General features: G+C 50.7%; 2 protein-coding genes and 1 long non-coding RNA gene across 18 annotated transcripts; 2 read left to right on the top strand and 1 right to left on the bottom strand.

The window, feature by feature from the left end:
* On the bottom strand, positions 1 to 21,249 carry ZNF746 (zinc finger protein 746). Of its 16 annotated transcripts, none has more exons than XM_081537246.1 (8): positions 21,114 to 21,249; positions 17,871 to 18,077; positions 17,325 to 17,624; positions 17,119 to 17,200; positions 15,473 to 15,586; positions 3,672 to 3,863; positions 2,761 to 2,886; positions 1 to 1,407 (listed from the first exon to the last, which is right to left on the bottom strand). In XM_081537246.1, exons 3-8 carry the CDS (start codon positions 17,607 to 17,609, stop codon positions 356 to 358), a joined length of 1,851 nt encoding a protein of 616 aa, XP_081393372.1. In that variant the 5' UTR covers positions 17,610 to 17,624; positions 17,871 to 18,077; positions 21,114 to 21,249; the 3' UTR covers positions 1 to 355. The 16 variants fall into 16 exon arrangements, with proteins under 16 accessions (XP_081393372.1, XP_081393368.1, XP_081393370.1 ...); XM_081537242.1 differs by having other exon boundaries at positions 1 to 1,410; XM_081537244.1 differs by having other exon boundaries at positions 17,119 to 17,239.
* LOC145524666 (uncharacterized) lies at positions 2,463 to 7,182 on the top strand. Its single transcript, XR_014067737.1, has 2 exons — positions 2,463 to 3,249; positions 3,374 to 7,182. It is a non-coding gene; the product is annotated as an uncharacterized LOC145524666 (long non-coding RNA).
* On the top strand, positions 20,605 to 25,197 carry LOC145524649 (uncharacterized). The gene is made up of 2 exons (XM_081537334.1): positions 20,605 to 21,627; positions 24,023 to 25,197. Exon 1 carries the CDS (start codon positions 20,623 to 20,625, stop codon positions 21,529 to 21,531), a length of 909 nt encoding a protein of 302 aa, XP_081393460.1. The 5' UTR covers positions 20,605 to 20,622; the 3' UTR covers positions 21,532 to 21,627; positions 24,023 to 25,197.
* The last annotated feature ends 884 nt before the right edge of the window (positions 25,198 to 26,081 follow it).

The following is a 26,081-nucleotide window of genomic DNA, read 5'->3' on the forward strand; positions in this document are numbered from 1 at the left end:
TCCAGAAACCAAAGGTACACTGTTAAAGTTTAAACTGGTGCTACTACTATTTTCCAGCTTTGTCTTCCAAGAATTAAAACAAAAAAAAGTTTTGTAATTAAATTACTTAAGATTCTATGCTGCTCAGTTTCACAATCAGAGACTTCTACTTTGTTTCGAGGTGGAAGCTGGGCCGTCTGGGAGTTTTTCCTGCTCCGGTGAGCAGTTCGGCAAATGGGAATCTGGTTTCCCCTCCAGGCTTCGTTCGTTTGTCCGTCCGGCTTCGAGGCTTTGCGCACGCCGCCCGGCCGTCTGGAGAGGCGACTCTTTACACTGGGACCTGCGGGGGCCCGAGGGCCGGGCAGCCGCGCGGGGCTCAGAGGTCCCCGCCGTCGGTGGGTCCCAGGACACTCAGGCCACAAGTCCAGTCGGTCACGAGGTCCGTGGGGGCCAAGGGTCCTTTGGCGGCGGGGCTCTTGAAGGGGTCGGGGGGCGCGGTGGGCAGCGGCGGCAGAGGCTGGCCCCGGGCCGGCTTGGCGCCGGCCGTGTGGTTGCGCTGGTGCTTGCGGAGGTGGTCCTTGCGGATGAAGCTCTTGCCGCACACGGTACAGGTGAAGGGCCGCACGCCCGTGTGCGTGCGGTAGTGGTCGATGAGCTTGGAGCGCTCGGTGAAGCGCTTCTCGCACTCGGTGCAGGGGAAGGGCCGCTCGCCCGTGTGCAGCATGCGGTGCCGGATGAGGTGTGCCGGCCGCGTGAAGCAGCGGCCGCACTCCCCGCACCGCAGGCCGTTGCCATCCCGCGCGCCGCCCGCCGCCCCGGGCACCCCGTCGGGCTGGCCCCCGCAGCTGCGCTGGTGTGCGCTCAGGCTGACCTGCAGCTGGAAGCTCTTCCCGCACGCGGCGCACGTGAAAGGCCGCCCCCCCGGGGGGGCCGCCGGGTGCTTCTTCAGGCCCGGCTTGTGGCCGAAGCCTTTGGTCCGGCCGGGGTATTTACAGGGGTCGTTGAAGGGTCTCGGGGCCTGGCCAGGGTCCAGCACAGCCTCTCCATTGTCGGAGGAGGAGAAGGGCAGCCCCTCGGGTCCAGTCCTCGGGTTGAGGCCTGCGGGAGGCTTACATCTGAAATTCCAGCCCCACCGGACCCCCCCGAAGAGCCAGTCCCCTGGAGGTGTCTCGTCCTGGGTCACTGCGGGGCTAGGATCACCCAGGTCCCGCTCCGGCCGGGCAGGCTCTCTCAGCCCCAGCATGGGGTCCTGGCTGGGGAACGAGCTACCCTGGCTCTCCCAGGCTCCTTCCTGGACAGGACTGGGGAAGAACCTTGTGGCCTGGCCTGGTCCAAACAGAGTCCCGTGGGCTTCTAGGTCAGTAGGGTGCACTGGTGTAGCCACCACCTCTTCTTCCTGGACTTCTGTTTTTATCACAATTTTTACATCTGCTGAGAAAGACAGAAAGACCAGGTATCATTCTGTCCCCCTTCCTGCTTAGAAAGGGAAGATCTGATACTTTCATCTGGATATTCAGCTGCACTACAGCCACTCTGAGCCCTAGTCTCCAAGCCTCAGGATCCAGTTCAGCAGAGGTGCCCCAGGTGGTCAGGCAACTGCCTCAAACTGTGGGTGAGGACATCGTGTTCCAGAACTTTCTCTACAGGTAAAGCAACCATCATATCTGCTCACCTTGTTGTAGAGCCTTCACCACAGGTAAGGAACCATTGCATCTCCTCATCACATCCCATTTTCACTTTGGCCAGTAAGGCTAATCATGAAGCTATTCCAAGGAAGGAACTCAGACCACTGGTGGCAATGCACAGAGCTGGGCTCAGGCACATCTGAGACTGGACCCTGGCTCCCCACAGAGCAGCTGCAACTTCAGGCAAGTTCTTTTCCACAGGGTTGCATGAAGATTAAACCAGGCAGCACACGTGAAAGCACTGAGCATGCTGTTTTGCATGCAGCAAGCATTTAGTAAATGTAGCCAGCTAGCTAATGATAAAAATATTCATGAAATAGTAATGTTTGATTTTACTTAAATATACTTGAATTTCACACTCTCAAGTTTTATGTAAGAGATCTATGCTTTTAGCACAATTTGGGGGTGTTAAAATATGACAGAAATTATTGAAGTAACAGCTAACTGGTTTTCAAAACAGAACAGAAAATTAATACATAAATATGGCAGTTCTTTTGAAAAGACTTATTTGAAAAGACCCTGATGCTGGCAAAGATTGAAGGCAGGAGAAGAAGGGGACGACAGAGGATGAGAGGGTTGGATGGCATCACCGACTCGATGGACATGAGTTTGAGTAAGCTCCAGGAGTTGGTGAACAGGGAAGCCTGGCATGCTGCAGTCCATGGGGTCGCAGAGTTGGACACGACTGAGCAACTGAAATGAACTGATGGCAGTTCTTTCCAATTTGAGCTGGTAAAACTCTGTCTTTGGTAGTGCTAATACCTAAGAATTGGTTCCGGTTGGGTTTGGCTTTTCTAGTCCAGAGAGGGGCCAGGATTGCTGAGGTTGGGCAAGAGGTATATATTCTCTCAAGGGATCAGCCTGTCAGGACTGACTGGTTAATAATACAAAAAAGGAACTGTGGGAAACATAGACATTCTCAAGAAAGGCTGTTCAAATCTAAGAATTTGGAAGGAGAGAAAGGCCAGACTGCATAGAGTTCTTACAACCCTGGCCCCTAAATGCCTCCTGGCTGGCAGGTCGGGTGCCTCAGAGGCAGACGCAAGCACTTCCGGTTCCCCACGAGCACTTCCGGTCCTCCCGCCATACCCCGTACCTTCTGTGGAGGCGGCCGTGCTGAGTTTCAGCGTCCCATCTGAGCAGGCGGAGGAGGGGTGGTGGGGAGGCAGGTCGGCCTGCCAGGAGGTGGGCGGTATAGTGGTTGAGAAGTTGGCGTGGACGCCTGCAGTGAAGAGAGAGCAGGCCGGCGGGTGGGTCAGGGAAAGAGAAGGGAGGCAGGCGCCTCGGGACCCCACCAGCGGCAGCTTTCCCGCCCGAGTATCATGGCCCCACCTCTCTTGAACCAGTTTTTGCCCCCTTCTCTGAGGCACCAGGAAACGCAGATGTCGCTGACTTTTGTCATACAGCCCCCCTTTTGGTTTTTTTTCTTTAATTTTTTTGGAGTATAGTTACTTTACCGTAGTGTGTTAGTTTCTGCTGTGTTAGCAGTGAGTCAGTTATACGTGTACACATATTCTGTCTTTTTCGGATTTCCTTCCCATTTAGGTCACCACAGATCACTGAGGAGAACTCCCTGTGCTGCACAGTACGTTCTCATTAGTTGTCTATGATACATGGTGTATACATGTCATTCCCAGTCTCCCAGTTCATCCCACCTCCCCGACCCTATCCCCTTGGTAACCCTAAGTTTGTTCTCTACCTCCATACAGCCCCTCTTAGGAGGCAGCTGGTGATTTAAATGTTCAGTGCTGGGGCAAGAAGAACAGGGGTGTGGCTGGTGAGACTGAAGCATAAATACCAGGACAAGAGCATCTCAGAGCCAAGAGGGACTCGCAAGATGTCATCCAGAGCAACCCCTGCCATGAGGTGGGAAACCTAAACTAGTCAGGCTATATGTTCCAGAGCCCACAGCCGCAGCACGATGCTTCCAGGAACTCTTCCTCCCAGGGCCTTGCCCTCAGTCTCACATCGGGTTCCCGCTGTCTGCTCGCAGCCTCAGCCACTCACCAGAGGCAGCGTCGGTAGAGACATCTCCTGCTCCGGAGTCGAGCTGGCTGAGGCCCCATGGCTCCTCCCCAATATCTGGCTGTCCAGCTGCCCATGCCTCCACACCCAGAGCCTGCTGCTCCTGGAGCTGGAGCTCACCTTCTTGCTTGATCTGCATTAAGAGGTCAGGGGCAGGAACTGGGGGCCCTGAGCCTGAGAAAATAGAGAATGTGTGAGCAACAGCATCAGCGGCCCTGGGGTGGACACACTTCCAGCCAAGGAAAGGTGCACAGGGCCTTGCAAAGGTCAAAGAGCCTGGTGGGAAGGGAAGGCAAGAGCTCAAAGAGGAACTGTGGGGCCTTCCAGGCAAAGCACAAGGTCACATAGTATGGAGCATATGGGTCGGGCAGGAAGACAGAACACACGCTCAGGGCTGGATCTCTGGTCCATGAGCAAGGCTGAACTGCCCTAGGGAGGTCCTGTTCTCATTTTAAACACATAAAATCTACCCCCTGTCCCTACAACCTTACCCATACATATGTACTTATGCGAGCACAAGAGAAAGAGTCCAGATATATAATATGAGTCCAAGGAAGAACACAAAGGCAAACGAAGAGTTTGAGCGAGCAGCCAACTAGAGCTGCTGAAGTAGGATGCAGGCCTTAGGGGCTGGGCTTTGATGTCCAAGTGAGGAGACAGCAAGGCTGAGCTGCCTGCATCAGCCATCAGCCATGAGGCTCTGTTCTGTCGGGGAGATGGGGACTAAGACCATCTATGAGGAAAGGCAAGCTATGAGGAAGCTGCCTCTTGTCCAGGGCCATGGGTAGGAAAGCCATCCAGAAGAAATTAAAAGAAATTAGAAACTAACTTCATACTACCCATATGGTGCAGAAGCCCTAAGTTGAGAAATTCACAGAAAAGTTGACTGAAAACCATGGCAACCCAAGCGACACCCAAACCAAAGCAAATGCAAACCTGCCCATTAGGGCATCCCCACAAGGCAGGCCTTACGGGGCACCTACTAAAAGGCTAAACCTACAAACCAGAAGTGGAGCCAACTGGCATGAGAGCCACAGCAGAACTCACTCCCACAAACTACAGGAAAAAAAAATAGAAGGATACATAAGCATATGTATGTTTAAAACAGTCAAAGAAATGAAGGAAGACTCTAAGGCGAGGACAGGAAATTATTTTTAAAAAGGCAGAATTGAAAGAGAACCATACAGACATTCCAGAAATGACAAAAGCAGTCACAGGTATGAAAAACTCAATGGCTGGCTTAACAACAGAATGAAGACAGTTGCAGAGAAACTTAGTGACTCAGAAGATGGAACTGGGGAAACAGTCCAGAGCACAACACTGAGAGATAAAGAAATGAAAATAGAGAAGTTGAGACACAAAGGATCCAACGAGAGGTTCCAACATAAGCTGGTAGAAATCTCAGAAGGAGGGAATGAGAAATGGATACATGGCAACAGGTAGAAAGAAAGAATGGCTGATAATTTTCCAAAACTGAAGGTATGGTGAGCCCATGGTTTGAAGGAACACACCAGTTCCTAAGTAGGGAGTAAGAAAGAATACAAACCCAGACAACACTCGTGTGAAATGGAATAAGAGCAAAGTCAAAGAGAAGATCTTAAAGGACACCAAAGATAAAAGAATGACATTCAGATTGAAAGCAGATTTCTATCAGCAAGATAATATCTTCTGTAAGAAGATAATATCTTCAAAATCCTAAGGGAAAATCACTTTCAACTCATTTTTTGAGGCTGGTATAATTTTCATTGCACAAACTAGAGAAACAATTTATAAAATGATCATTTATGAACAGATACGCAAAGATCCTAAATCAAAGAATTACAAATCAAGTCCAGTGATACGTTTTCAAAAATGAAAAAGAGACAGTACGTTAAGAACAAACCGGGTTTATCCTGAGAACTCAAGGAGAAGCTGCTGCTGCTAAGTCACTTCAGTCGTGTCCGACTCTGTGCGACACCATAGACGGTAGCCCACCAGGCTCCTCTTTCCCTGGGATTCTCCAGGCAAGAACACTGGAGTGGGTTGCTGTTTCCTTCTCCACAAGGAGAAGCTACTCCTGGAAAATGCAGTGACACAACTCACAAACAGATTAATGGGGGAAACCATTCAGTCATTTCAACGGACACAGAGGCAACATTCACCTCTAATGTTTCTGTCTGACTGGTTGGCTGTGCAGAGGAACTCTTCTCAGTATGGAATATCAAAAATGATGGGTAAACTGTAAAACCCCCAAAGTTTTTAAGCATGGGTGACCTCTAAGAAAGCCTAGGTCAACCATGGTAAATTGCTAGGCGTTTCCCGCTCTACTGCTGGGCTGTGATGGACTGGGCCCACCTGTGAGAAGCCTGGGGCTCAAGCAGGGTGGGAGGTTGGGCTGGAGACCCCTCACCATCACCACACACATAAACCTGGGCCCAAAGGCACCATTCCCAGTGCACTAAACTTAAAAGGTGAAAACCTGCCCCATGGAAGGAAACTGCCCATTCTGGCCTTTGGTCTTGGCTGAATGGGAAGAACAGCCTCCCCAGGAGTTGACACAGCCCAGGTGGGTGCTCAGGGGTTTCTGGTGCAGGGCCTTACATGACAGCATGGCCCCAAAACTTCGAGGCCAAAACTGTAGTGACCTGATGACCAGCTGAGGCAAAGATTCTCAGGGAAGCATTTTAAATAGCTCTCAGGCATTAAAGCACTCCCAAATATAAACCACCACCTCAACAGGAAAACCAGTCACCTCAGCCCATCAGAAATCATCAGCTACAGAATACGAACTGCAAAGACTAGACATGGAAAACCTCATACACAGAATCTGAAGTTTAATACACTCACAGAAATAAATAGGGGGAGCGAGAGCATAACAAATAAAAGATGGACAAACAGTTGTAACGTAAAATAATTGAGATTTATAAACCCAACCTGGAGGTTAAACAACAGAACGGAAACGACTGGATAGAGCGAGGTGAACCAACTAGAAGAAAAAATCAGAAGAGATGTTTCAGAGCTCAGTGAAGGGATGGAGAGGAAGATGTGACGAGAAGGTCAAAGTTATGAACCGATGTGAATGGTTCCAGAATAGGAAAGCAGAGGAAATGGAACCAGGTAGTATTCACAAAGACAGTGCTGCAGAACTTCCCAACTTGTTGAAAAATATCAGTGATTTGAGCAGGATAAAGAAAGAGAAATCTACACCTAGATACACTGTAGTGAAACTGCAGATCACCAAGACCTATACCCAAAAGGCAGGGGAAAAATATTGGCTAGCCACAACAATATTGGCTAGCAAATTATCTTCAAAGGGCTAAGAGAAGCTAACAAATTAGAATTACGTCCTTCAAATGTAGAAATGGAAGAAGGACATTTTCAGGCACATATAAACACATATACAAACCCACACAACTGAGAGTTTTTATCATCACTAGATTCACATACACACACAAATAACAAGCGTGTATTTTAGAAGATAAACATCTCCAGATTACTTGTAAAAGAATAAAAACAATACATAACTTCCAAACTAATTAAAAATAATAGAAGGTCCTATAACTATTAAAGAACTTAAATCAGTAGATAAAAATCTCCCCTAGAAAGAAAAACATTCAAAGAATAGATAATTTCAATATTACACAAACTCTATGAGCAAATTAAAAAAAGAGGGAATGCATCATAACTTTTATCTTTAATATCAAAACCAGACAAAGCCAGTCCGAGAAAGGAAAAGTATAGGCCAGGCTCAATCATGAAGTAAGATTCCAAAATTCTAAACAAAATACTTAGCATATTAAGTCCAGCACTGTTTACAGAGGATCATGAGTAACTTAAGACTTTTCCCCAAGGTTGCAAGGTTGGTTCAACATTAGAAAAATAACGTAATTTACCATACTAGGAGGCTAAAGAAGAAGAATCATATAATTGTCTCTCTTTATGACTCCATGGATTGTAGCCTGTCAGGCCCTTCTGTCCATGGAATTCTCCAGGCAAGAGTACTGGAGTAGGTAGCCGTTCCCTTCTCCAAGGGATCTTCCTACCCAGGGATCGAACCCAAGTCTCTCGAACTGCAGGCAGATTCTTTACCATCTGAGCCATCAGGGAAGCCCTATAATCGTCTCAATAGATACCAAAACAGCATTCCATAAAAATTCAACAGCTATTCTTAGAAGTAACTAGTCAACCAGAAATAGAGAAAACTCTTTTAGCCTGATAAATGACACTGATCAACAAAACCTTTAACAAATATTAGACTCAGTGTGAAAAGTTAAAAAGCATCTTCTTTAACATCATGAACCAACTGGACACCTGTTGTCATCACTTCTGTATAAAAATTTTCTGGGAGTTCTCAGCCAGCACAATAAAACAAGAGAAAACGAAACATAAAGATTTGAAAACAAACAAAAAATTCTTATTACTCATAGGGGATATGATGATCTTTTTAGAAAACCTGAGAATCATCAGACAATTATTAGAAAAGTTATTAGGACTAGTGAGAATTTTAGCAAAGTTCTTAGAAATATCCATAATAACAGACAACTGCATTTTCATTTACTCCTAGGGTTTTAAGGGAGCACAGCAATCGCCATTTTTTTTCCCTGTCACGGATCTTAACAATCAGAGAACTAAAACCCAAGAGGAAGGCTGGTGAGCATAAACTCTTCTTATAACTGATAAACAAGGATGCAGCTTTTGTCTGTGGCAAGAGGGGTCCTCAGTGCTGACCCTGGATCAGGAAGTCACCCACTGGACCATGGTGAAGGAGGCTTTCCCCATTACAGCAGCAGGTCCCTGGGAGTGGCCAGCTGCCCAAGGGAAGAAGGGTGGGCAGGGACTGTGCATGTCCAAGCCTTGCTCCCAAACTCCCCGACAAGGTGCGTCCCTGGTGGGATGCCTAACTGTGTGGGAGACAGTGGGATGTTACATAACTGAGCCCTATCACAGGAGAAAAAGCACTGGGAAAGGGTGCTCCCTGTCCCCATGACCCCAGCACACACCTCAGCAACAAACAGAAAATGCACCTTAAAAAAAGGCACCACTGACAACAGCGATTCAAAACATCCAAAGAACGGAGGAATAGAATGAAAAAATGTTATAAAACTTCGCTGAGACATTACAGACGAGCTGCATGGAGGGACTTAACAATCTTCACAAATAAAATCCTTAATATAGTAAAACAGTTCTCTCCAAAATGATTAATAGAATGAGTGTAGTTCCAACCACAATCCCAACTGGATTTTCCATGGAATTTGGTAAGGCAATTAGGATGTTTACCTGAAAGGACAAAGGAAAGGAAGCCCAGAGTGCCAGTGAAAAAGTACCAGGGTTCCAGCCTCCTGTGGCCATAAAAGTCTGTTCTGGATGGATGAAGAACTTGACCATGAAAGGCAACATTTTAGAAGAAAAATAAGATGGTGTATTATGATCATGAGGTAGGGAAAATTTCTTAATTAAGACATAAAAAGGACAAACCGTAAAGGTAAAAAATGAGAAAGTCCAGGTATGTTAAAATAAAAAGCATCTGTTCTTTAAAATCTACTGTAAATGGAGAAGATATATATATATATATATCAAAAAAATTAATATTCAGAACAGTAAAGAACTCATAAGTCAATACGGAAGGGGAAAACAAAAGTATATAGGAGGCATAGGTGGACATTTTACAAAAGAGGAAAGATAAGTGGCCCATAAACAGAGGATATAATGTTCAGTCTCATTAATTAGGAAAATACACATTTGAAACTATAAATTTTAAACCATTTCACTGCCACCAGACAGGCAGAAATTAAAATGGACAGCATTTCTAGGGCTGAGGACGGGGTGCACTACTGCTGCAGGGCGCACTGAGACGTTACTGGGAAGAGCCGAGCGCGCACTTTCCTATGACGCAGCAGTTCCGCTGCCCGGTCTCTACCTTGAGAGACTCTTACACATGTGTAAGACTTTCCACTACAGCATGGTTCCTGAGAGCAAAAAAGCTAGAAACAACACAAACACCCATCAACAGCAGAAGGAAAAAATGCATTGTGTGTTATATTCAAAATTACAAACTATAAAGGGGTGAAAATCATGAAAAGGAATGAACTACAGCTACACTACATCAACGTGGATGACTCTCAAAAACATAAAAGTCAAATGAAAAAAGCAAGTTAAAGAAGAATATATATATATATATATATATATATATATATATATACACACACACATATATAGTATGATCTCATTCATACAAAGTTCAAAAACAGGTTAAACAATGTTACTTAGGAATATATACACAGGTAATAAAAAGGCAAAGAAAAGGAAGGGACTGATCTCAGCGGTCTGCATTTCTGTTTATCTGTGAAGAGTAAGGGAGGGTGTGGGGTCTGGGAGGGACAGTGGGTTCTGGAAGGTTGGAAGGTTCTGGTTATGATCTATTTCTTATACTGGGGGGTTGGGAATATGGGGGATGTTGACTAATTGTTCTCTCAACTTTATGTATTTTGGTTTATGTTATGTGTATTTATTCTGTATGTATTTTTACATTATATAATACACAGTAACAATGTATGAAAGAAATAAAACTATTTAAAAAAGAAGCATTTGATATAATATGACATTTGTTCAGGATTAAAAACTATAGCCAGAAGTGGAAGGAAATGTCTTTAACAGTTATCTTCAAAAGTCTATGGCAGATTTTTTAATGATGGCCATTCTGACCCATGCAAGGTGATACCTCATTGTAGTTTTGATTTGCATTTCTCTAGTAATGAGTGACGGAGAAGGCAATGGCACCCCACTCCAGTACTCTTGCCTGGAAAATCCCATGGACGGAGGGGCCTGGTGGGCTGCAGTCCAGGGGGTCGCTAAGAGTCAGACACAACTGAGCGACTTCACTTTCACTTTTCACTTTCATGCATTGGAGAAGGAAATGGCAACCCACTCCAGTGTTATTGCTTGGAGAATCCCAGGGACGGCGGAGCCTGCTGGGCTGCCGTCTATGGGGTCGGACAGAGTCGGACACGACTGAAGCGATTTAGCAGCAGTAGCAGTAATGAGCGATGTTGAGTCAGTCCTAATGAGGTGGATGAACCTAGAGCCTGTTATACAGAGTGAGTCAGAAAGAGAAAGACAAATATTGTATACTAACACATGCGTATGGAATCTAGAAAGGTGGTACTGATGAACCAATTTGCAGGGCACAAACGGAAATGCAGACATAGAGAACAGACCTGTGGACACAGTGGGGGAAGGAGAGGGTGGGACAACTTGAGAGAAGTGTATGGAAACATACACATTACCATATGTAAAACAGACAGCAAGTGGGAATTTGCTGTGTGACACAGGGAGCTCAACCCAGTGCTCTGTGACAACCTAGAGGGGTGGGATGGGGAGGGAGATGGGAGGGGGGTTCAGGAGGGAGGGGCCATATATATGCTTGTGGCTGACTCATGCTGATGTATGGGAGAAACCAATACAATATTGTAAAGCAATTATCCCCCAATTAAAAAACAAACAAAAAGTCTATGGCAAAAAAACACCCTAAATGCTGAAACTCCACAGACAAGGATGCCAGCTATCACAGCTGCTATTAATATTTGCTGCTGCTGCTAAGTCGCTTCAGTCATGTCCGACTCTGTGCGACCCCATAGACGGAAGCCCACCAGGCTCCCTCGTCCCTGGGATTCTCCAAGCAAGAACACTGGAGTGGGTTGCCATTTCCTCCTCCAAGGCATGAAAGTGAAAAGTGAAAGTGAAGTCGCTCAGTCGTGTCTGACTCTCAGCGACCCCATGGACTGCAGCCCACCAGGCTCCTCCGTCCATGGGATTTTCCAGGCAAGAGTACTGGAGTGGGGTGCCATTGCCTTCTCCGGCTATTAATATTTAACCATGTCCTATACTCAAAGTTAAGAAAATTTCAAAAGAGGTAACTTTTGTGCTATCCATGGACGGCACAACTGTCTATGTAAAAAAACCTGAGAATCTAAACTGACAAGTCATTAGACGTAATGAGAGGTTGAGAAAATGTTTTCTTTCACTAAACAGAGTCAGTGGCATAACTGCACACCTGCAACAACTATTTAAAACGTAATTAATTTAAAAAAATCTCATCCACAATAGAAACAACGATCAGGAGAAAAATGCTAAAGCCTTATTCAGGCACACACAGAAGGCGACAATAAACAAGTCTTCCTATGGATAAGGGGGCTCCATATTGCAATGACAGGAGTTCTCCAGAAGTGAAATTATAAAGGAAATGCAATTCCAATCAAAGTTCCAAGAGGATTTCTGAGAACTTGACATAAAGATTCTGAAATTCATATAGAAGAAAAAAGGTCCAGGGATAGCCAAGAAAAGTTTAGAAGAATAAGTAGGGAACGTGTAGTCTACTAGATTTCAAGGCTTATTATGAAACTAAAAACAGTGAGAAATGGTGCAGAGATAGAGACAGAAGAAATGAGTGAAGACCCAGGAATGGTACATGCCTGTATGGAAATCTGGTTCATGATGGAACAGACATTACATATGGAGAAAAGGAAGAATATTCAGTGAACTCTGCTGGAAAGTCAGATGTCTTGTGGGGAAACTTTTAAAAAATTCTCCCTCGCAATCTACACAAATATGAATTCTAGTTGGATTAAAGACTTTAATGTGAAAAGCAAAACTAGAGGGAGGCAGGGAAAGATATTTTAAGACAGAAAAAGCACAGACCGTAAAGGCAAAGACTGGTGTTAATGACTTTGCCAAAAATTAAAACTTCTACCCAAGGACTACAAAGTTAAAAGACCTGCCACAGTCTGGGAGAAGATAATTTGTAATGCAAATAACAGATAAAGGGTTCATATCCAAAACTATATTAAGAGGTCCTGAATCAGTAAGATAATGAAAAACAACAGTAGAAAAACAGAAAAAGATAATTCACTGGAGAAGAAATCGAATAACCATCTGAAGAAGGTGCTCAGCTCCACTCACAACTGGGGAAATGCAAACTAAAACAAGATACTATTTCACTTCCATCAGACTGGCAAACATCTAACTCTGAAAAGTGGGTGAGGAAGTAAGAAGACAGGCACCACCCGTAAGTGCTGGGGAGCAAGGAAGCCCATGTAACCACAGGGTGGGTGATCTGTGGTTAAGGGCAAAGGCAGAGGTGCAGGCTGGCATGCCCCTCCTGGTCTGTTCCCTAGAGGAACACCAGCACCTGGACAGAGAGGCACCTCTGAAGGTCCACTCGACTACCACTTGTGATGGTGAGAAATCAGAAACCACTTATGTGCAACTCAAGGGAGGGATGGATAATAAATTGTAATATAGTTGCTTTTGGAATACTGAGCATCCATTTAAAATGAATGAACTTGATTTGTATGCATCAACAGGGATAAGTATGAAATACAGAGTACTGATAGATATAATGACGTTTATGTGATTTTTTCAAGACACACAAAACCATATTATGTATTGTTTATGGCTACATATATACATAATAGAAGTTTTCAAATGTGGATAGAGAGGACAGACATTGACTTTTGGACAACTGGTTACCCTGGGGAGGAATGAGACTGAGAGATCTGAAAAGAAATTTAGATTATATCAGAAATATATTATTTCACACACACATACAAATGATGAAACACGGCACACGTTCAACAAATATTACATTCCTACTCTGTGCTATATATATATACTCTGTGCAGTATTCTAGGAGCCCAGAATGATTATATGAACAAAATCAATAGAAGTTCTTATCCTCTTGAGATTTATATCCTAACGAAGGTGGGGGTGGTTACCAGACAAGCAAATCTATAAATACGAAACATGTATCTTCTATAAATATGAAATATATTGTATTTCTACATACATAATAATATCTTTGTCCACATAAAATCTGTGAATATAGAATAGTATCTGGAGAGCATGCCTGGCAGAAGGCAGGACCAGGTGCAAAGGCTCAGAGGCTGGCCCAGTGTGGAGCTCTGGGAGAACAGCAAGGAGGCTGGGACAGAGAGCAGGGGACCAGGGTGTGAGTCGGTGCAAAGCCAGCTGGGCTGTCTGCTGTAACTGCTGCAGAGAGCAGACCCTGGAGGGTCAGGGAGCCAGGCAGGAGGTGCCTGCCATAGGCCACGCAGGAAACCAGGGGCCTGAGAGTCTGGCAGGGTTTCCTGATGGGGTGGACGGGTGTGGATGAGGGTGAGAGACCACCCTGGGTTTGGGGCTGCAGCGGAGGATGGAAGCTGCCTGCTGCCGGAGGGAGCGCCTGGGAGGAGCTCGGCGAGGCACGTGTTCCAAACAAGACGTCTGTCAGCTGTCCATGGGGACACGGACCCCACAGAGTTCAGGGGAGAGGTCCCAGTGAGAGTTCCCGCCGGGATGACTGGGTGTGGGTGCGGGAGGGCGCACTGAGGGCACCCCAACCATGAAAGGTCAGGAAAGGGGGGGCCGGAAATAGCAAAGGAGAGGCAGGAGGAAAAGCAGGAGAAGCTCCCCTGGTGCCCAGTGGAGGGGGAAGGGAGGGGAGCAGGCGAGACTCTGGGGGGAGGATGCAGGGTGCGGGGGTGGCGGGCTTGCTGGGGACTGAGTTCCACAGAGCACCACCGTGGGAGGACAGGGGTTGCAGAGAAGAGGAGAGGAGGGCTGTCGAGGGGCTGCACCAAGCCCCGAGATGCGGAAGGCGAGCCAGGGGCCAGGGTGGGAGGGGATGAGGGGCCACCTGGCAGGGGTTCCGCAGACAAGCTCAAGGCCTGGAGCGGGGCGCGCGGCAGGGCCTTGCTGGAAGCCACCGCATTTCCAGGCCCCTGTTTCACTCTCTTAGCGTGCTGGAGAAGCCAGGGAGGCCTCCCCACAGGTGTCGTCAATGCAATAAAACAGACCAATGGGGAGCCTCCCACCCTGGCGAGCAGCTGGCAGCCCGTGTGTCCCAACTGTCTCCGCCCCCCAGGCAGCACTCTGCTCTTCGTCAAGGGCTCGCTTTCAGCATGGTCCCCGGCACCTGGGAGATTCTCAAAACATGTTTGTTGACCTAGACCGGTGAATGCTTTCTGGGCACAGCCTGCCCCCCTGGGAAAGGGCAAATCGAATTGTGGTGATAATAGCACACGTGGAAGACACATTTCATAAATCACAAATTAAACACATAAGACTGTTTACTAAAACAGGTGTTCAGACAAGAAGGAAAGCCCCAGGCAGGTGGTGCAGACAGACAAGGGGTCTTGGGAGGAGGCCAGCTTGAGGGTGCAGGGGCGGGGGGGGTCTCCCTGCTTAAGGACAGACCGTCATGGACCCCCAGCCCAGCAAGGTCTTCCCATCAGCCATTTGGCTTTGCTCATGTGTCCATCTGTCCTTCCCTTAACTTTCAAAGGTGCTGACGAGCCCAGGAAAACCTGAGACCGTGGTGTCGGGTATCCAGATTCATCTGAAATAAATCAGTGGCTCTGGTCGGACTGAAACGTGACTAACGGGTCAATGTTCTGTGACTGCTAATGGGTTTCAGTGAAATCTGGCTCTCAGGTGGAGGCAAGGCTGACTCTTTGAAAAGCTATGAATGAACTAAATCCTGTCTTCATGATCTTCTACCTTCCTGTCTACATCCTGCTCCCTCTTCCCCTAATTCTGAGCCATTCGCACCATCTCTTTCCTAAAAAGTAGGTTTGCTGCCTGTTTCCATGCCGGGAAGCTGAACGTGCTAAAGGTCATAAGAAAACTCGGGTTTAAAGCACTGCTGTTTTTCCTCGGCTCTCACTGGAAAAAAGGTCATGCCCGCCCTGGCGTGTCCGCCCGTGTCCGTCCGACCCCCTGCTGTCTCCCCGGCCATCCCTACCCCTCACCTGGACTCGGGTCCACGGGAACATCTGGAACCTTGGGGCCAGCACGACGCCAGCTGCATGGCTCCTTCCCTTGTTCGATCTGGGAGAGGACCTCAGGCTTGGAGATGGCGTAGTCTGAGGAACGACAGAAGGGTTAGCTTTGGCCATGTTCCACTCGAGAGGTGGGGACAGGCACCCCGGGAAACCAAGGTGGCCTAGAAACCACACCTCTTGATTGGTATAAGGCGGTGGTTCTCAAGCACAGGTGAGCCTGTCTCCCAGGGGGAAACTGGTCAAAGTCGGAGATGTTTTTGGTTGTCGAGATTGGGACGGGGTAGAGGTGCCACTGGCATCTGCTGGCAAGAGGCCAGGGAGGCTGATGGCCATCCTACAAGGCCCAAGATGGTCCCCAAAACAAAGCCTCATCTGGCCAAAGATGCGGTGCTGAGTATAAGACACGAGACAGGGTCTCCAAGTTAAGAAGCAGTTGTTGTTTAGTTGCTAAGCCATGTCTGACTCTTTGCGACCCCATGGACCTGTAGCCCTCCAGACTCCTCTGTCCATCAGATTCTCCAGGCAAGAAGACTGGAGTAGGTTGCCATTTCTTTCTCTAGGGGATCTTCCTGACCCAGGGATCAAACATGCATCTCCTACATTGGCAGGTGGGTTCTTTACCACGGAGCCACCAGGGAAGCCCCTAAGAAGCAGTGCATTCCTGCAAACTGGAATATAACCTCACACCTGCTCCTGCTCCCGCCTCACAGGCACACCTTGTTGCCTTCAGACCTGCGATCACACAGACACCATCCAAAGAGGTAGTAAGTCCAGAAGAAACAGTCCAGGCCCTCTTGGGGTAGCGGCGGCAGCCCCAGGGTCAGGGGAAGCCTCTGGGTATGAGGGCAGCACTGGCTGCAAGAAGCCTGGTCTGCCCGTATTCTCCTCAGTCAAGGCCTCACGTCTCAGCAAGAGAAGCCGAGAGCAAAAGTCCTCCTCAAACGTGGACTGATCAATCACGCAAGATCTGAGAGTCGGAGGAGCCTTCTCTGCTCCAGGACTCAGCAAGAGACAGAAACGGCTGTGCTCCAGGCCTGGTTAGGAGAGGGGCCGCTATGCCTCTCGGTTTGGCAACCCGTGAACTTCACCAGGCAGAAGACAGCCTTTGACTCAGTCACCCTGGGCTCAACTTCAGTAAAAGGAGGGAGATAACTATCCATGGTCAAGGGTCCCAGTGATTTACATGTTCTTGCGATAAAAAACCACCAGCAGGAAGAAAGAGGCTGAGATCTCCCTGTGCTGTCTGTGCTTAGTCACTCAGTTGTGTCTGATTCTTTGCGACCCCACGGACTGTAGCCCGCCAGGCTCCTCTGCCCATGGGGATACTCCAGGCAAGACTACTGGAGTGGGTGGCCATGCCCTCCTCCAGGGGATCTTCCTAAACCCAGGGATCGAACCCAGGTCTCCCGTATTGCAGGTGGATTCTTTACTGTCAAGGAAGCCCAGGAATACTGGAGTGGGTAGCCAAGCCCTTCTCCAGGGCATCTTCCCGATCCACGAATTGAACTGGGGTCTTCTCCATTGCAGGCGGATTCTTTACCAGCTGAGCTACCAGGCAAGCCCTGAGACTTCCTTAAATCACCTTTAACCAAAAAATGAATCGCATGCCTTACCCAGGGAGACCAGCGTCTCGTAGTTGCCCCTCATCACGTGCTTGTACAGCTCCTTCTGCCACTCGTCCAGCTTGCCCCACTCCTGCTCAGAGAAATACACGGCCACGTCATCAAAGGGCACCTGGAACCACAGGGTCACGCAGGCTCACCCGCACGCCGACGGGCAGGGGCCGCGGGCTGTCCCACCCCCGGTGCCCAGGGCTTACCTTGGGGGCCTCGCCCTTGCTGCCCGGGGGCAGCCGCAGGATCCAGAAGTTCCTGTTCCTCAGCAGGTTCTCCACGTTCTCCAGCCGCCTCTGCAGCAGCCCGTACTCCTGCAGCAGGGTCCCCAGCACGGCCCACTTGCCCTCCAGCTGGTTCCCGAACTCCACGGCCGTCTTCTCGCAGTCGGCCAGCTTCTTCTCCGCCATCCCCGTTCGGCCTTCTAGGGAAAGCAAGCGGGCGGCCTGCGATTCGATCTTCCTCTCCATGGCCTGAATCGTGGCTGCCATTGTCCAGGGAGAAATCTTTCAGAAACACAGAGGAGACCAGCATCAATCATTCCACCGGCTGTGTTCCGTGAGCACCCTCTCCCCGAGGCCTCAGGGAGCTGGGCTGGGAGGGGGTAGTAGCGCACATGGTGGGATGTGGGGGTGTCCGGGCCAGACCTCCGCCTGGGGGGTCAGCGCCTCTGGGTGGGTACCCTCCCTCCAGGCCTCTGCAGCCCACCTGTGGAGACCCCAGTCACGGCACTCAGCACCCTATACAGTTACCTCCCGCCTCCGCCTCTGAAGGCAGTGCTGTATCTGCTCACAGCACCCTGAGGGGCCCACGGTAGGCGCTCGGTGCAACTGTGCTAGATAAATAGTGACTGCAAGCTGCTGGTGTGTTTTAGTGGAGAAATAGTAAACTGCAGGTTTACTAGCGCCCAGCCAGCACCTCCCATCATAACCGCACAGGATCTGTCTACTGACGATGACCTAGCAAAAAAAAAAAACAGCTGGTTCACTGAAACGTCACAAACACGAGCGTTGCTCAACTGCTCTTTTAAACAAGCATCTCGTGTCTCTTTAACAAACATAGAAATCCAGTGACCAATTCCTCTCCATCCTAGGACAATCTGATTTTGTCCCCTTCCCAATCACTGCCCCCCTCAAACTGAAACTCACCATGACTGCAAATCTCCTCCCCCCGACCCCAGCCAAGAGTTAAGATTCCGATCCAACAAGAGCGCCCTGGTGAGATTGACTTTTTCCTCTCTCTGTTCCCACCCCTCCCAAGGGGAGAATGTGTTTCAGACATTTTTGGTGCTGCCCCAGGATCAGTGACACAGCTTACAGACAAGTGATGAAGGTAAGACATTCGCCGTCAGGTTAGACTTACTATATCCTGCAACCATCATAAAGACCCAGAGACTCCCCAGTGACCTGCCTGGCACATTTTGCTTTGGGTGGGCTGGACCACTAGACACACAACACCTAGACACACTAGACACACACACTAGACACACACACACACACACACACACACACACACACACCTGTCTATGGGTCAGGGAGGAAGACCTGATATTCATACCTTCTGGCAGTGTCTGAGGATCAATGGTATCTTACAACATTCTGAAAATCATTCCTAACCAAATGTCTGGTGACTATTTGTAAAGTTAAAAAGTGACTCATAGGAACCAGTGAAGATTCATTTAGAGAGAGTTGCTGAGAACCAGAACACGGGTGGACACCTCAGAAAACAGTGACGAGACAGTTTGAAAACAGGCTGGAAAAACTGTTGAGGACCGAGCATCTGGGACCCTGGGGTTATCTGGAAGGCCGCTGGACCAATGACCTCTGACCTGAAGAAGGAAGATGGATCTCCAAGGATGGGGAGGAGCTGGACTGGCAGAGAAACAACTGGATGTGGGTGGGTCTCTTGCTCAAGAGGTAGGTGGTTCTGCCCCGAGGCTGTGGGGACTGCACTGGCCTGGCACCTTGGGCTGGCGCAGCCCTGCCTCTTGAGTGCGAGGCGCCCCTGGGTGCCAGGCCACGTTTCTGTCCTTCGCCTCGGTCCTCCTCTGGTGACCGGTCCCTGACACAGGGCCCCGGCTGCTAATAAGTGTCTTCACTTTATTGCCCAGCTCCGTATCCCCTAAAATCCTACTTAACCTCCTCCAAGAGCATCCGACTGCCATTATCATCATCTTTGTGTTGCAAGAAAAGGGCCTTTGCATAAACTCTGACCTTATAGACAGTTTTCTGACATTTTAACGGGGGCCCAGGGAGCCTCCTGGAAGGCTTCCACACTATTTGGTGGGAGGAGGCCCGTGCTGAAGCCCCTCTCCTCACTGAAGGGTGAGTGGATGACATGGGGCTGGCCTCAAGACTCTTGCCAGAGAAGCGGAAACTCTCTGCCTGGGAGCCGCTGGGAAGAGAACGGCCAAAGCCTTCAATGGCTCCCCACCCGGGATGATGAAGTCCAGGCCCTCACAGCCCTTCCAACTCTCCCTGCGGCCTCTTCTCCCCCTGCCTCCCTACCGAAACTGCCTTTTCCAGGCAAACGGACTCCTGGACTCCTTCTCGAACACGCCGGCCGGGGCCCGCCTCTCCGTGTCCAAGCCTCCTTCCTATCCGAAAAGCTCCACGGGGTCCGCGCACAGGCTGGTGAAACCCGAGCCTCGCCCTGCAAGCCCCGCTCGCATCTCAGCAGCCCAGGCCCGGACGGTGCCCTCCCCTGCCTCTTTCGTGTTTTCCTTCGCCATCACCAAGGGTACCTGTCTGCTTGCCCCGAGGCGCCGAGTGTCCCAGCACACAGAGCGACCCTCTCTCCCCCACGCACTTGCCAGCTGTGCGATCCTGGGCAAGTTAACTTCTCTAGGCCTCGGGTTTTTTCATGACACAGCGTGAGGACCTACCCCCCACCTAGGTTTGCTGCGAGGACAAAATCACGCCTAACGGCTGGTGCCGCGCCTGCCTCTACGAAACCGGGGGGAGCAGCTGTCGTCCCGCCCCGAACCCCCCCCACACCACCCCGCCCCAGGAGCTGGGCGCGCAGAGGGGGACTCGGTGCCTACGGAGTCGCGGCGGCTCCGGACACCTCCCAGGTGCCACCAGGCCGCTGGGGGGAGCTGGGGGGTAGCGAGCGGTGGGCAGAGAAAGGAGACGCGGGGTGGTGGTAGGGGGCGCGCGCGGAGACGGGGGGGCAGCGGATGGCGCGGGGGCAGGAAGCCCCGGAGGACAGCAGGAACTCGGCGAGGGGCGGCCTGCGGTGCGGGGACGGCCGGTTCCGCCCGGCTCAGGCTCGGCCCAGAACGGGGTGGGGGGGGCGCCCAGCCGGCGGGCGGGCGCCGTAGGCCCCGGCGGACCCCGCGTCCCGCTCGCCCGGAGCCCCAGGCCCGGCGGCCCGGCCCGGCCCCCGGAGCCCCTCCCCAGGGCCTGCGGCGCCGTGTGTTGGGCCCCGGCCGCCTCGGGGGCCCCCGAGTCCGCGCGTCCGTGCGCGCGGGCCGCCCTTACCGGAGCCGCGGCCGCCTCGGCCATGGCCCTGCGCTGTCCGGCCCGGCCCGGAGGAAGTCGCCGCCGCCGCCTCCGCCGCCGCCGCCGCGCGCGGCCCCACGCAGGCCGGCCCCCGGCCTCTCCGCAGGCGGCGCCCGCCCGGCCCCGCCGTCCCCGCCCGCGTCGCCGCGCTCCTCGCTGGCCGGCCCGCGCCGCTCCGCCCGCAGACGCGCCGCCGCCGTCAGCGCCCGGCCGGTCCACACTGCATCCTGGGAGCCGGCGCAGGCCCGTGAGGCTTCCTGGAGGCAGCGCGGCCGCACAGCCCCACCTGCAGCCCGGAGAGGCGAACGGCAGGCGCGGCGCCCGCCCCGCCCCGCCCCGCCCCGCCCCGCGGCCCGCCTGCCCGCCGAGCCCCCGGTCGCTGTCCTGCCCGCCCGCCCAGCGAGACCCTGACTCCCCCCAACCCCCGCCCCGCCGACTTGCCCACACTCCCCCTCACTCCGACCCCGGGCCCCCGCCAACCCACCGACTCACCGGCCTCCAGATCCACCGGCCCGCCGATTCTCCGGCTCCCTCGATCTACCGGCCAACTGGCCCGCCACCCCGCCGACACCCCGATCCCCAGATTCCCCGACGCCCGGACCCACCGGCCGCGGCCGGGCGCGCGCGCAGAGTCGCCGCCTGGACGCAGCGTCCGACCTGCCCGCGGGGCCGCGAGCGTCTCGGGCTTCGATACCCCTGCACCCCGAGGGACTCAGTGACTGAAAAGAATCTTCCCGCTGCAGGGACCAGCCGGGCCGCCCCCCTGGTGACCGCGGCGACGGCAGCCGCCCCCCGCGCCCCCACCACCCGCCCCATGCCAGCCCCGGGAGGCCCGCGCCGTCTCCCCAGGAGCCGCAGCCACGTCGCCTCTGCAGCTTTGGGTCCTGGCCCCCGCGCTCGGGGCTTCTAAGTGTTCACTTCCTTGGCCAGCCGTCCCTCCTGTCCACCTTCGAGTTGAAATGAAAAACGTCCTTCCAGCAATAGGAATATAGTTCACTATACCCCGGTAGGCAGCGCTTGCAACTTTCTCTAACGTGTTGGGTGACCTATAAAAATGTTTTTTAATGCAATGGACACGGAACACAACACCAATACCTGAAATTACTGCGGTCAAGAAGTTGGTAAGGGAAGATGTTCATGACATTTTAAGAGAAGTCTGTCAAGGATGGTTATATGATTTTATGTATTATGTATATAATATATATTAGGTATATCATGATTACATAGATAATCATTGGAAGGTTTGGAAGCATATGGTCCAAGTAGTTTTCTAACAATTAGCCCACAATCCATTTTTATGCATTTTCTAACTTAAATGCTTTACTTTTTGTAGTAACAACAGTAATGTTTTAAAATATTTTGTAATAACAAGAATAGGATTTTTAAAACGAGGAGAGAAAAATAAGTCGCAAAACTCTAAAGGCGAACCGGAGCGGACGGACGGAAAGCGCCTTTGACTGACGCCCCCGTGTGGCCGTGCAGATGCATTGTCGGCCAGCATTTCCTCTAAACCCGACTCAGGGCGGAGAGGGACCTGCGCACCACGTGCTCGGTACTCCGCAGGGCTGCGGCTCTGGCCGCCCGGGCCTTAAGGTGCCCTTTGTTTTCTCACCATCACCTAGAGCTGAACATACCGCTAGGGGGTCATCCCGCATGCGTACTTTGTGTATGAAAGTGGAATCTCCCCAGGAGGAGCGGGGGTGGGGAGGCGACACTTTACTCACAGGGTTGCCCTTGCGGGAGGTCTTTTCTGGTGCCTGACCTTCTTTTTCTCACTGATGCTAGCCCAGCTGGTTTCTGATGTGCGACCCCCCACCCCCACCCCTGCCTGTCAAATGTAGGAGTGTGATGGGGGGTAGGGGTTTCCCGATTGGAGCCCCTGCACCCTTTGGCCTTTTGGAGGAAATTCCTGAGCAGGCACAGTCGACCCACTCACTGCAGTAGAGTCCTTTACCTTTTTTTTTGTTCTTTTCCTTTTAGCTTTTCTTCCACATCGTCTTTCCTTCCCAAATAACCCATCCCCTGTACCAAGGGGTGCACCACTGAAGCTTGTATAATTGGGGAATATTAAGAAAAAAATCTTCACAAAATTCCAAGTTTTAAAAAGTCGGTACACAGCTGACACAAGGGATGCTGTCTGAAGCTTCCTTAGCTTCACAGAAAAGTCCTTGATTTTAAGAAAAAAAAAGGCCATCAGAACCTAGCCAAGTCTTGTCTAGGTTGGGCCTTGTGCAGTGGGGTTACTGTGGGGAGAACCCTGGTTCCAGGACCTGAAAGTTCTATTATTTACTGGTCGAGGTCCTTGGGCCCATCTGCCAGCCTCTCGGGGGCTCTCCTTGCTCACATGTAGACCGAGATTAGATCAGGCTATTCTGCAAACCTTCCTGGGTCTGGCCTGTCTTTTATTACTCATTTGCTTTGACAGTGGACCTAGTTGAACGCTAGTGGGTCTGCTCCTCTCACTGTGGCCTGTTTGGTGGTGACTCATGTAGTAGCTTGGGCTTCCCAGGTGGCACTAGGGGTAAAGAACCGCCTACCAATGCAGGAGACATAGGAGACTCAGGTTTGGTCCCTGGGTGGGGAAGATCCCCTGGAGGAAGGCAGGGCAATCCACTCCAGTATTCTTGCCTGGAGAATCCCATGGATAGAGGAGCCTGGCGGGCTACAGTCCACAGGGTTGCAAAGAGTTGGAAACGACTGAAGCGACTTAACACGCACAGGTACTAGCTTGCTTACGTTCTCATGACACCATGTGTCAAGCAGCTCCCGGATTACCTTGGAGAAGGGGCTTCTTCATTCTCAAGGAAACAGAGGCGTTACCTCCATGGAGATGTGTCCCCTCGGGGTCCCAGTGCTTCTAAGATGGGACCCATCACCTGCCTCGCGGAGGAGGGGACCAGCACAGGGGCAGATGCAGCCTGGCCTTCAGTGACTGTCTGTGTCCCTCGAATGAGGTCTTCCCAGGAGAGAGGATCTGATCGGGTGGGTTCTTTCATCTAACAGGCGGTGCCCCTTTTAAGCAGAGTCAAAAGTCAAGGCCCCCAAAGCTGGTTGGAGGCCAGAAGAGCACTGCTAGGTTAACATTTCGTACTTGGCAAAACTGCCAGCAGCGTTATGTAGAGAGGTCTACCAGGGATTACCTTCCTCCAAAGGGAGTTGTGGGCATGAAAAGCCTATAGACTTTGTGAGCCTCGTCCAATGTCAGCCCTCGTCTCCTACTCTGGCCCTTTGCGCTGGGTACATCTCTGGGCAAGGACAGTGACTTGTTCCTCTTTGTACTCCCCAAGACTGGTAAACAGCCTTGCACACAACTGGTAAGAAACTGTGTGTGTGTGCATGTATGCATGCATATGCACACACGTATACTAAATATATATATATATTTTTTTTTTCTTTTTCAGAGTCAACTTTGTAAAGTAGATAACGTTTGAACTGGATCTTGAAGGATGTTAATAATCAGAGAGTGTTTCAGACCAGAGGATGGTAGCAGAGATGTGAGCTGGGGAACAGCATAGAAAAAAGGGGGGCCAGAGAGTATAAAGCGCGTTTCGGAGAAGGAACGTGATCAGTTAGGACTTTGAGTCGCAAAGGAAAATAGACTGAGTCATATTGTGACCAGCTTTACAGACTTTATTCTGGGGGTGGGGGTGCTGGCTCGGATAACTGTGGTCGAGCAGGGAATAAGCCAGTCACGGGAATGACACAGAGACCTCCCTGAAGGTGATGGGCAGGAGCAGTCGAGAGGGATGTAAGATTGGTCAGGCGGCTGCTACTGCAAGAGTCCAAGCGTGTGGTGAGGTCAGTTCTGACCAAACATAGCAGGAGTGGGATACAAAGGAATGAACAGACTGGAGACCAGCACTTCACAAACGTTTGACACCATGGTGCTCAAGGCTGGACACAAGACTGTGTGTGTCCTATGGGTCTGGACACGGCCTGAAAAGCCCTCAGCAAACTGGAAGTTGTATTGAGTGGCCATGCTTTAACGATCCAACCTAGACAGCATATTAAAAAACAGAGACATTATTTGCCAACAAAGGTCTGTCTAGTCAAAGCTATGGGTTTTCCAGTAGTCATGTATGGATGTGAGAGTTGGGCTATAAAGAAAGCTGAGCGCCGAAGAATTGATGCTTTTGAATTGTGGTGTTGGAGAAGACTCCTGAGAGTCCCTTGGACTGCAGGGAGATTCAACCAGTCCATCCTAAAAGAAATCAGTCCTAAATATTCACTGGAAGGACTGATGTTGAAGCTGAAACTCGAATGCTTTGGCCACCTGATGCGAAGAACCGACTCTTTGGAAAAGACCCTGATGCTGGGCAAGATTGAAGGCAGGAGGAGAAGGGGATGACAGAGGATGAGATGATTGGATGGCACCACCGACTCAATGGACATGAGTTTGAGCAAACTCCGGGAGTTGGTGATGGACAGGGAGGCCTGGTGTGCTGCGATTCATGGCGTTGCAAAGAGTCGGACATGACTGAGCGACCAAACTGAACTGATAAATCTTGTAGTTGCTCTGTAACAGTCCTATGATCGTTTGAATTTTTAAGCATTGTTTGCCATATGAACCACTGAAGAAGGTTGGCGACTCAATGCTTCCAGTGGCCTCCCTTGCTCATCCCCACCTTCACTCTGGGCCTCCCCCCTTGCCTCAGTCTGAGCAGTACAGCTCCAGGGAGGCTCAGTTTCCCCCATGATGGCATCACACTCAGCCAACCTGGAGGGGAGTTCCCAGTGTGGCTTTAGAGAGCCAGGGGCAAGGTGGGCATGCAGCAGATGTGTGGGGAAGCTTCAGTGCCCTGGCATCCGTGATTGCCCCTCATGCTTTCTAGAACCTTCCATGACCTCAGTTGTTCCAATACACAGGTGTCAGAACTTGCCTACACTGAGGATGTCAGTGCCTGACAACACCTTAGACACTGACTCATCCCAGGGCTCCTGCATCTTCCCTGGGATCAGAGCTATGAGCCTCAAGAATGAAGAATTGAACCCCAGGGGATTCCAGGCTCCCTTGACAGAGGCGAAGCCTCTGGGCCTGGATCTCCCCAGAGCAGACGTGAGGTCACCTTGAGCCAGTAAAGATGAGAAGTGCAGCAAAAGAATTTAAGTGGGTCTTGTGTGTGTGCTCAGTCGTGTCCGACTCTTTTGAGACCCCACGGACTGTAGCCCACCAGGCCCTTCTGTCCATGGGGCTCTCCAGGCCAGAATACTGGAGTGGGTTGCCATGCCCTCCTCCCGGGGATCTTCCCCACCCAGGGATCGAACCCCCATCTCCTGCATCTCGCACGCAAATCCTTTACCACTGAGCCATTGAGGAAGCCCCTTTAAGCAAACCCCAGATGTGGAAAAATCCAGACATATTTTCATACAAGCATCAAAGTTTGTTTTTAGGTTTATTTTAAAGAAAGACTAAGGTTATTGAATTTCCCCATAACTAAATTCCCCACAGCTTTTGGGAAT

Source organism: Giraffa tippelskirchi, chromosome 10 (genome assembly GCF_054371585.1).
Source record: "Giraffa tippelskirchi isolate mGirTip1 chromosome 10, T2T-mGirTip1v1.2.pri, whole genome shotgun sequence".
Taxonomy (NCBI): domain Eukaryota; kingdom Metazoa; phylum Chordata; class Mammalia; order Artiodactyla; family Giraffidae; genus Giraffa; species Giraffa tippelskirchi.